Source organism: Mauremys mutica, chromosome 2 (genome assembly GCF_020497125.1).
Source record: "Mauremys mutica isolate MM-2020 ecotype Southern chromosome 2, ASM2049712v1, whole genome shotgun sequence".
Taxonomy (NCBI): domain Eukaryota; kingdom Metazoa; phylum Chordata; order Testudines; family Geoemydidae; genus Mauremys; species Mauremys mutica.
In genome coordinates this window covers 234,174,706-234,186,535 of record NC_059073.1, presented here as the reverse complement: position 1 = coordinate 234,186,535, position 11,830 = coordinate 234,174,706, and the positions used below count along the sequence as shown (strand labels likewise).

The 11,830-nt window shown below is 39.0% G+C and overlaps 1 protein-coding gene across 2 annotated transcripts; it reads left to right on the top strand.

The window, feature by feature from the left end:
- Nucleotides 1–11,279, top strand: NUP42 (nucleoporin 42). 2 transcript variants are annotated; one of them, XM_045007910.1, is made up of 7 exons: nt 1–113; nt 2,746–2,995; nt 4,772–4,866; nt 5,295–5,371; nt 9,115–9,201; nt 10,137–10,221; nt 10,313–11,279. In XM_045007910.1, the coding sequence occupies exons 1-7, from the start codon at nt 104–106 to the stop codon at nt 10,888–10,890; spliced, it is 1,182 nt and encodes a 393-aa protein (XP_044863845.1). In that variant the 5' UTR covers nt 1–103; the 3' UTR covers nt 10,891–11,279. The 2 variants fall into 2 exon arrangements, with proteins under 2 accessions (XP_044863845.1, XP_044863844.1); XM_045007909.1 differs by lacking the exon at nt 1–113 and adding an exon at nt 195–356.
- The last annotated feature ends 551 nt before the right edge of the window (nt 11,280–11,830 follow it).

Genomic DNA, 11,830 nt, shown 5'->3' with positions numbered 1-11,830 from the left:
TGGCAGTTTTCTCCACAACCGCTAAAAGTCGGGTCCCGCCTTCCTCTTACGTCCTCTCCTGCATCGGGGCGGGGACTCGCTCACGTCACTAAGAAGCGCCGTAATGTCCCGCGGTGAGGCGGTTGTGGGCCCTGTCACGTGACGGCAGCGGGCGGCTCTGCCGGCCCGTGGCGTTAGCGGTAGCGGCGGGTTGTTTTGACGCAGTAGGGGTCGGTTGAGGGAACAGGGGGGCCCGGCCGCTGCCATGACCATCTGCCACTTCTTCCTGCAGGGCCGCTGCCGCTTCGGCGAGAGGTGCTGGAACGAACATCCCCGCGGCGGGGGGCGCTCGGGCCCGGCCGCGCCGCCCTCCCAGGGTACCCGCTTCTCCTCTTCTCCTCCGCCTGCGGGGGCCGCCGCCGCCGCCGCTCTGTGAGGGCGCTACGGGGATTTCGCGCCCGCGGCGACCGGCCCTCGCTGCTCTCTGCGCGCGGGGAGCCGGCGGGTGCGGGTGCGGGTGCCGAGCCCCGGGTTTGAAGCGGCTGAATCTGTCGGGGCCGGCGGGGTCCCGGACCAGGGGTCCCAGCGCCCCCCTTCGCGCTGCGGTTTCAAGGGCCAAACGTCTGGGACCCTACTTATCCCCCCTCCCCCCCCGCATTGGGCTTGTGCCAATCACCCCCTGGCAAATGCAGCCTCGCGCCGGGGGCCCGTGGTCCATGGCTGGGGCCCTGGGCGCTTTCAGTGGAAGCCGTTACCGCAGCTGCCCTGCTAGCTGGAGCTCTGCTCTGACCCGTCCAGTGTCCTGCCCGCCGCCACAGGGGACGGCTTGCGAGGAGCCCTGCCGCTGCTCAGGCCTGGGATAACCTGCGCCCAGAGACGGTTCTTCCTGACGGCTCTCTCCCCCGTTTCGAGGTTGGCTTCTGCCATAAAGCGGGTAGATTTATATCCCTGCCCAAACTCGTTTGTTCCCTTAACGTTTACTATTATAATTCTAAATAGTCTTGTCATCTGTGTAGGTCCCGAATTATTGTCAGACTGCTAAGACTTCTTTTGTCTCTGTTCTGTGCCCTAACAATGTAACCACGGGTGCTGCTGTTAGCACCTGCTGTTGGAGAGTGCCTAATCTGGTGGGGTAATGTGTAATCCCGGACAACTGGCATCTTGAATTCTCCTCCCTCTTTAATGAACCTCCTGGCTGGTAGAGGGTGACCATTTCCAACTCCTTAACTAGTAGATTTCTAAAAGAAAACAATTGTGTTGCACCACATATAAATACAGAATTTAGGTGCTCCGAATGCTGTAGGCTTTTGCAGGAACTTGAAGTTTAAAGGGTCAGTTCAAATAGGAAAACTTTATTTAATAGCAAATAGTTCAGTAGTTTACCTTTTTCCTTTTTTCTTTTCTCTCTCTTTTAATTAAAAGTTACTTGTGGAATTGTACCATGAATTATCTTTTGCTGTCATCCTTGTCATTGATAACTTTTTCACATAGCTTATATGGGGATTTATTGTAAATGACTAATAGCTAGGAACTAGTAATATTTGTAAAATAAAAAAGTTGATTTTTTTTCTCATTAGAAATGATAGCCTGTCTAGATGCTTATGTATCAGAATAAACCAAAATGTAAGGCTTGAAAGTTTCTGGAGGGTGTTTTCAGAAAATCTTTAGTTTTCAAACCAAAAAAACCTCCTCCATTCTTGACTACTGGATGACTGGAATACTAATAGGATTCTGACATAAGTATTAAGGGAGATGAGATGTAGGTACACTGGAGAGAAACCTTCCCTAATTCCCACTGCAGGGGTGTGGTTTTTCTGTATTTCTTCCATAGACAGATCACACACATCACAGTGCCATGATTTGTTGTTTCCAAAGTGGACAATTTGAAAGGTAACTCCCAAGCACCCAAGCCTTGCTAAATACATCATTAATGTTTATGGTTTGCAAGGGGTGCTGCTAACTGGGAATCTGATCTGTTTCAAAAAATAGGTTAAAAGTTGTTTCAAATGCTTATCTGCCCCTGAATCTCCCAGCAAAAGTTAGTAGCTTACAGTCACGTGTTCCCTTGTTGTGGTTTTTTTTTAATGTTTCTGGCCATACTGTCCTTTGAAATCTCTCACAAGCAGTGTGAAAATGAGGGCCTCATTCTTCTAGCTGAACATATGGACTTGACTTGGCAGGGCAAGGGGTGCAGCTATGCAGGTCATCTTTCAAGATTGGGGCCTAAATGGGAGACTATCACAAAGTGCTGTCAAATGGGCAAAATAAACTGAAAAAAGAATAGTGATTTTTCTTCTAATCTTTCAGATATAGTAATCTTAATTGTTACTTGCAGTAACAATGACTAAATTTCATATTGGTGTATGTATGATTTTTTTTTTAATTGATGTCCCTTATGGTTTATTTTACCGGTACTTTGGTTTTGGCCTTTTGAAAGGTTTTGAGCTATGAATGGGATATCTTAAGACCCCACTCTGCAAACATGTGTATAAATAGTCCCATTAGCTTCATTGAGACTGCTCACATGATTACAGTTGCTGACCTGTGCAGGCCTGGGCTCTTAGTTTGTCCACACATCTTTAAAAAAATAAACTTTGATCACACTAAACACAACCTCAAAATGTTGACTGAGAAGTTGATTCTCTTCATGCTCCATTGTACAGTGCTACCATGTACAGCTGGGCTTGGTTTACTTGATTCATGGTAGTGAGGAAAATGTGTAAAATGTGAAAAAATATTTAATTGTTTTTTCTTTTTCATTGTAAGGTTCTGGCAGAGGAGGATGGGGTGCCCATAACCAGAGATACACCAATGTTGTCCAACCTTCTAACTTTTCTAAACCCACTACATGGGGTGGCAGCAGAGATGATGGAAAGGCATTTTTTGGACCCTCTATTGACTCTGGAGCACCAGGCAGTGGCAATAAAAGTTCAGGATTTTCTCAAAACAGATTCTCTGCATTAAGCTCTGAGCAAAATATTGGCAATAGCTACAGAGATGAAGAGGAGAAGCTTCTGTAAGTCCTTGTTCTGTCTTTGAGCATCTAGAAAGTATTTAGAAAAATGAATTTTAAAAGTGTAGATTTGTATGGAGGCACTTGTTGAGTGTATTATGTAATTTCCCCATAATCAAGTCTAAAGAGGCTTCTAATGCATAACTATTTATTATACATTATAGATCACTTGTTAATATGAATGTCTTCACTAGGGGGTAATAAAGAAGTGTGTTTGTAGTGAAATTAAATGTCATGGGACTTCAATAGAGCTGGAAGTAAAACCTCAGTGAACCCTGCATAAAAATACACACAGACAGCCTTTTTATGAATTTAAATTACTGTTTTAATAATTTGCATTTCTCTTTAAAGATCTGCAAAGGGGACAAATTGGGCTTGTATCTTTTTCCCCCGTTTTTGCTTTATTCTCATCCATAAAGGACACCTGGAAGGTTTATTTAAAAAAAAAAAAATCCCGCCCCCGTTTGTTTTGAATTAAAAAAAGTCAGGTCTTTGCTATTGGATGACTGGAGTACTGGTAGGATCTTTATATCATGGGTATTAAGGAATGGAGGTACTGGTTGAGGCCAGAAGTGGCTTTTATTCTCTTTTTAGTTGAACAGGTGTTCTGAAAAAAGTTTTAATGTACCTAAATCTAGGGGAACACTTCCTTTAAGATTTTGATGTGCCAGCCATGGGAGTGCTCAGCCCTTAATTAACAATATACATTTCAGTCATTCAAAAAGTTCTCCAACAACAAAGGAAAGATTTGTCTTGACTTTCCTGACACTTAAGGAGAAAACAAGTAAAAACCTCCTCCCCCTTCTTAAGGGGGGAGGGAGAAGAATCAGACATCCTTTATACATTAAGGGCATAAACTAGATTGGATTTTTTTTATAGAGAGAGAGAAAAAAATATATTAAAAAATTCCCTTTGCAGGTCACTCTTTCTAGAGTAGGATGAGGAAATTTTTAAAATCCTTAAAGGCTGGTATTTACCTAAATTTTGGTTACCTCATATGAATGTGTGGTTTTGATTACAAAAAATCCAGAGTAATAAAAGCAAATTTCAAATACTTTGTAATCTTCTCTCTACAGTACAGTATTCTTGCTTTTGCTCTCTTCAATGTTTGTCTCTAAATGTTCTCCTTCCATTTTGTTTTACTTCAGTTGGTTGTCCTTTATCCCTGTTATTTCATTGCTTCTACAGTATATGGACTTCTGTAGTCTCTTAAAATTGACGTGAGACAGCTGGCTTCCTCTAGTCAGTCTTTCTGCATTTTACTTTTTGCTGCTATACATATTAGCTTATTTTTTAGAATTACCTTTGTAATTTTCAAGGTTTCTCATATAGTAATGTTGAGATAATGATCTGCAGCCCTCAGAGGGAATCATTTAATGGGAGGTATGCACTTCAGACTGCCAATCTTTTTCTAACTCGCTCAATTCATTATGCAATTGTATACTTTAGCAAAACATTTAAAAAGTGGCCATTCCTATAGGTTATTACAATTGTTCACTGAGGGGCTAATTGTCCCAGTGTTCATGGTGATGAATGCCTTACTTCAACATGTGTAAACCATTAACGTCCATGGTTCAGCTTTACTAGTAGGATGGGGAAATGCTTACTCCATTAAAGTCAGGAAGACTGCTCATGGAGTACGGTGCCCCTCAGGGTGAGGGAGTGTATCAGAATCTGGCCCTGAATTATTTTGAAATACCTTTTTTGTTCTCTTTTTTTGATCAAATAATTCGTTTGATTTATTCAATTTTTTTCTTTGTTTTGGTATAATTTTTCTAGTGAAGGCATAATAAAGGACATGGAAGTCTGGGAATCTTCAGGACAGTGGATGTTCTCCTGTTACTCACCTATGAAAGAAAAGCCTAACATCTCAGGTAGTAACTTCCTTAGTGTCATCATACACTTATTACCAAGAATGTTTCTCTCAAGGTGTTGCATTATATTTATTTTAGGGTTCAAAAGAATGCCAGTTGCTTTGCAGAAATGCATGAGACAAAAGCTCTTCCCCTGAAAAGCTAAAGCCTCAAACCTTCCACTTGTTCCACCTGTGTGGAGATCTTGCAGGATCTAGACTTAATTTGTGATGCAACTAAAAGGAGACGATAAAGTGATATGGTGCCTCATTTTTGGCATGTGCAACCTTGAGGGTCTATTACAAGTGACCTTTGCATCTCTTCAAATGTACTGTAACTAATTGACTTATTATGGGCTTTGCTGCAAAGCCCATCTATTGTAGCTTCATAAAAGTGCTCTTAAACAATACATCTTCCTCTGAGGATTTTGATTGTTCCTTTCCCTGCAGGTTTTCCAGACTTCTCACCAGAAGAGTTGCATCTTGAATACTATAACTGCAGAGCAAACAATAATATTCAGAACTATGTAAGCTTTTTAAAAATATTGCAAACTTTTCTGATGTAACATATGCACTTCAGAGTAGTGCTATTTTAATAACTGTACAGTGGTGGCTCATTTGATCTGTGTAGCAAATTCCAAGGAATTTTCAGAATGCCAAAATACACTCTCAATGAATTGGCTGTTTTTAGTTTTAAATATACTGTGCATGCTTTCCCATTTCAGTTATTAATTTCATTGAGAACATTGGCCAAAACTGTCACACGTGGATGCCTAAAATTAGGCAGCTAAAGAAAGTGGTTTGATTTCTTGAAGTGCTGGGCACTTGCTTTTTTAATGCTGCAGCTCCATGGGAAGCAATGGGAGAGGGCCTTTGGCTAATCCCACATAATTAAATTTAGGTGCTGCTCTTTGCCTAGATTTTCTTCTGTTCACACTTATCCTTACTCCCCAAGCTTCTTCTCTGCTAGCCCTTAGAATCTTGTGTGTATTATTTGTGTAACTGCTTGAATCATGGCCTGAGAGCTTGACACTAATGTCTCTGCTGATATCAATATAATTTGATATTGACGTGGCAGAGCATAGGGCACAATGAAGATAAACTCCATGTATTGTTTAAAGGTTACCCTTCAGAGCAGAGGACTTGTACCAGTATTCATTTTAATTTTATGTCCTTGCTGCCCCTAAAGCCACGTTAGTATCAAGGGAACCAGCCTGGCAATGGAGACAATTTGATACTGCAGTCTCATAGTAGGAATTGAGCTGTTTGACAGATTTGGGGATATAGAAAAACTGCAAAGGGAATTTGATCTGCTACAGTCAACCTCTCTTGCGGTGTCAGCGGTTCAGATTTCCTTGGGAGGAAAACAGCCACCTGAATCACTAACCATACATAGTAATAGTTTCATTTTATAAAATAATGTGTACTATGAAGTGGTACAGTGATCTTTCTGGTGAAGAAGAGGACAAAGTCAAAAAGTGTGTGTATTTGAGCTAATTATATGGGGTTTGTACCAGCTGCACCAGTCAGGCTGAAGTTTCATCCACATCCTTTCATAATACAAGTTATTGGATTTACAAATGACTAAAAGATGACTCAGTCAAACTTCTGAGACACAAACAGGTTAGTTTATCTGTATTACAAACATAGCGCTGTGAAGGCTCCCTTGTGAGCAAATTTTTTGTTCTTGTCTCCTATTCAAAAACTCCTCTATACTGTTGACAATTTTTTTTTTCCTACAGCTTTATCAGCAATGCCTCTTAATGTAGATACAGCTTATACTGGCAAACGAATGCTTATCCAGTATAGCAAATATCCGTTTCTCAAATGAAGTAAGCTATATCAGCAAAGGCATTTAGTGTTGGTATAACTGCATCTACACTAGGGCTTTGGTTGTTATAGAAATGTTGTTTAAAAAATAAATTAAATCCTTGACTGACATTACTATAGTAGCAAAAATTCCACAAGTAAATCTGGCCTTAGTCTCTGTCTCCAGTCAGAAAAATGTGTCCATTGAGACTATACCCCTCTGTTCTTTCCAATCTGTCTTTTACTACCAGTCTTGCTTAAACTAAAATCAATTGCAGTAGTGTGGTTAATAATATAACTGTTTATAACATCCTCGATAATCCAAGCGTATTATTTTTAAATTTGTTTTCCTCTGTTCTTTCTCAGTTCACAAACAGGAAATTACACTATTGCAAAAGATTAATTTTATAACACCCTAATGACATCAGAAGTCAAATTTCTCTTTGAAAGTATTTGAAGAATTGCCCCAAGTGACACCTAATGTTAATTCAGAGATTAAAGGGGGGGAAAAAATTACAAAATTTTGTGCAATTAACGATAGACAATTACAAGATTTCCTGTTTGTGTGGGGAACCGAAAACATTTTTAAAAAATAGAAGAATGTTGTTGTAAACCCACAAATTACTGACATTGAAACTACCTTACTTCAAACCTTTTGTAATTGACTAGATTTCAAGTTAATTATCTTCCTTTAAGTAGACTTCGGATATTGCTACAGACCAGAATCTAATACGCTGGGATTATAAAAGCATACTCTGTTTTATTCTGGAATATCATGATTTGGATGCCCCATCCTAATCTGATTGTTACACAATTTTTCTTCCCCTTGACAGCATTTCAGCAGGAATTGCTAATATTACTAGTCTTATTAGACACAGGAAGCACTTAAATGCTGGTGCTTCCTGTTAATGTTAACATTTAGCATGAACACTGCTTTTTGGGAGGGAGGAGGAAAATTTTGTCCCACCAGAAACATTTAGTATTAGTCAAACAAGCCAGTGAAGATATGAAAGTAGCAGAAGTGATTAGAGAAGGCTGAATCATTCAAAAACAAAAAGTATAATCCTTTAAAGATATTGATACTATATTTTTTCTCAAAGGTGGAACTGTTGCTTCCTCAAATCTCTGAAGTGAGCCTTCCAAATATAACTTTCTAATCTAGTAAATATTTCACTTTAAAATAAAAAAAAAGCTTTAAGTGTACTTTGCATGTTTTCTTAATATCTGGTATTGCTACAATGCTGAGAAGTTTTTGTAAAACCTGTAATATTTAGTAAGCTATAATCAAACTTAATGGTGGTGGATAATGTATTAACTGATTTTAAGATTTGTAGGAGAGCATTCACTGAATATTTGAATGCAAGTTCATGAAGTTGTCAATATATGTCCATAATTATTTACCTTCCGTGAGATAGCCTCATCCAAATGTGTGTTTCATTCATAAATGGAGTCAAAATATAAACTAGGAATTTCCCAGTTTGTGTCTTATAAGAGCTGATGTCAGACAATATGATCTTCCAGCATGTGACCATGCTGAATAGAATTGCTGGTGTGGTTGTGATGTTTATGATGTTGAGGCCTTTTGAAAGTGTGCAAATATTTTACTAAAAGATTAAAAATTCCACTTTTTCACAGGTTGCTGGCACATCAAAAGGCTTTTATAATGTTGACATCTTTTTTTACACTGTTAAACTATAGCTACTTAAATGTGCTTTCACATTTGTTATAAATTATACTGATGTGGCATAGTGATATACACAATATTGTGATGTGATTAAAACATTAAATATCATTACTAAATACCTTTTTCTTCTATTAAAGTTTAATTTACTGTGCTTTAGCAATTACTACAGAACTTTGTGTAGTAATCCACTCCGTACTTTGAGGGAACTAATTATATTAGTGAATTTAAGTCCTTAATTGCTAAGTATGGAGTGATAGTGCTAAATTATTCTGAGAGAAGAGGGTGTTTTTACTAGAAAGCAACAGGAGCCTTAGGTGAACTCTTGGTACTTTAACTTCCTGATTCAGCACATACAACGTCAACTATGCCAGCAATAAAACAAGGATTGAAGAGTTTATTCTTGTAGAGCTGGAATTTGGAATTCCTCTGTTAATATACTACTAATTGGTTAGAACTTGCATTAAAGAAAGTATCCTGCAGTTTCTCATGTTTCATATGCATACAAAGCAATACGCTTGGTCTGAGAGCAATTGTGTAAAGAAAGTTGAAGGAATCTTGAGTTTTAGACTTCTATTTCCCCTGCTAAAATTTGTAACATGGAGCTTTTGGGAAGGGGAAGGTGTCTTACTACTTTTGGGCTAATGGGGTTGTCCTATCATAATTTGAGAAACCTATGCCTTTTCAGTTGAATCATGAAATTACTCAATATTGCCATTTCTTATTTGTATTTAACAGACTTAAAATGTCCTTTGTCTTTTTTTCTCTCCCCTTTTTTAGATAAATTCAGTTCAGCAATTAGTAAACCAATGGAGAAATAGATTGCTTGCGTTGAAGACTCTGAATACATCTACCAAAGCAGCATTGGTGAGTGTTACTGAAAAGTAAAATATATTTAATGTTCTCCTTTTCCTAATTTTAAACAGGAATGTTTAACTTGGATTCAAGAGTTTGTTAGACACGTCATGCCAAAGTGTTCTACACATACCAAAGTTAATTGCCTTCACAATGATTGTTAATGAACCAATTTCTGAGACATGATATGGGTGAAGAAATGGAATCCCTATTTGCCGACCTCATGAATTGATCTTCGTTTAGCGATCAGGCAAAAGTTCCACGTGTAGAAAATACAGATAATATAGTCATAGGATTTAGCCATCCATCTTCTATTTACATTAAATTCTAAATCCCCCTGCTTGGCTTTGAAAATTTCAACATTTATTATATAAGAACAAGTACTTTGCACTCATTTAGAATGGTCTTGCTTGGCTCTAAATAGCCAAGACTTGAAAATATTTGCTGTCCAGCTGTGGCAATTTTAATAGATGATGTGTGGCTAAAACCTCTGCAGTACTTTGAAAAAACACCATAGTTGACATTATCTTCCATATTACTGCCATGCAGGGGTATCCTTGTCAAAGGACCTGGCCAAGTAGCAATGAGAGAGGCATGTTGATAGTAGTCTGGTGTCAGGTCTTGGATAATGCTTTGGGAACATTTTGGGGGGGAGAGGGGCAGGGAAGAATGACAGAACAGATGGAGGGTGAGCGAGAGAGAGAAGGTGGTGGTCTGGATTTGAAAACAGTGTCGCGCTCCATTCCTGCCACACAGTATTTTTAGGCTTGGCCTGATATGACAACATACTTAAAAGAACCATGCCAATTAACTTCTTCAGTTGAAACTAGTTTTGACTTCACTGACTTAATTATCAGAAGTATTTATATTATTAGTTATAAATCTTTATAGAAAGAGACACATTTTCCCTCTTTAAAATGAATCCTGCATTTGCCTTTTTTTAAAAGGTATCTGAACTGAAAAATGTGGTTAGTCAACCATTGCCTGCCTTTGGATTTGGTGGACAACAAACATCAACCTTTGGGTCATCAGGTAAGTTTTCTGTATTAATAGCTAGCACTGTTAAATATTGCCTTTGTTTTTCTGTTCTAAAAATTTCCCTATGTGTGTGTTATAATTGCAGGCTTTCCACTAAGCAGTAGCAGCAATAGGAGTGCCAGCAGTTCCTCCTTTAAATCAAATACTGAACTTGTCAGTCCATCCTCTGGAAGCACCACTGCATTTGGAAGCTCTTCTATGGTTCCGGACCCTTCAGCATTGGGTGTGACATCTTCTGCAAGATCAGCCCCTTCCATTGGCTTTGGTAGCCAACCAGCTTCATCTGCAGCCTCTTTTTCATTTAAAAAGCCTGAAACTGCAGGTGGTTTTGGAGCTTCTGGATTTTCAGGGTTTGGCAGTTCCTCTGCTGTAAACTTGTCAAGCACAACCTCCCTTCCAGCCTTTGGAGCTGTTAATGCAGCAGTTGCTGCCCCTGCCTCAGAATCAGGTAACTCTTTATTTGGACGGTCCGTTAGTGCCTTTGGATATAATGTAGCACCAGCACCAGCACCTCCTGCAACCACAAGCATTGTTACCTCAGATAAGTTATTCACACCAAAGACTGATCTATCACCTGAAGAGTTGAAGCAGTTTGAAGCAAAGAAGTTTACTCTAGGAAAGATTCCTCTAAAGCCACCACCAATAGAGCTTTTAAATGTTTGAAACTATAACATGTACAGTAAGCAAATTCTGAAATTAAACTTTTACAGAATGTTTTTAATTTTCTGTAAGTAGGCAACTTGACACTTTAACAATTCAGATATATAATTTTGAGGTTTGGCACTGAACTATATACTTTCTTGTGAGTTAAATTTTAATTTCCTTTCTAAGGCTGCTCCAGATCCCAATTGTAAATATTCTTTGTTTGCTTTGGAAGAATCTTTAAAGCCAAGAAGTTTACAATTGAAAATAAAGCTTTTATAGTGAATTAACAAAAATACAGTGATATCTTCTCAATCTTTCCCTCTCTTCTGTGAAAAGAAAATCTGCAGTGGAATGGGAGTACTTTTGAGATATATAGTGAAATGTGTACAAAATAAAACTGCTCTAACCCTCAAATCACCTACTTTCCCTTGCCTTCTTTTGCCTTTAAAGAAAGGGACGTGCTTTCTTCGGCAACTGACAATTTTACTGGGTGTGTCTGAATTGGAGACAAGTACAAGTGTCAGCTACTCCTCATAGGCTCTAACCTTGTTTCTTCACCCTACAGTCAGTTCATAACCATAAAATCTACAATAGGGCAAAGCCCTTGCTGTCAAGAGAACCTGGATTTTTTTAAATTTATTTTAGGCTTTTGTTTGGCCCTCATCACCATAACATCTGAGCATCTCACAAAGGCTAATGAGTTTTTTAGAGCTGGTCAGTGAAGAGTTTTCCTGTCCTATGAGAGTTTAAAATTTCAGAATTTTCCCATTTCAAATCATGATGAAGTTGAAATCTCAATTTTGCTTATCAATAATCTGGGGAGGAAATGGAACAGATTCATAGACTATCAGGGTTGGAAGGACCTCAGGAGGTTATCTTGTCCAACCCCCTGCTCAAAGCAGGACCAATCCCCAACTAAATCATCCCAGCCAGGGCTTTGTCAAGCCTGACCTTAAAA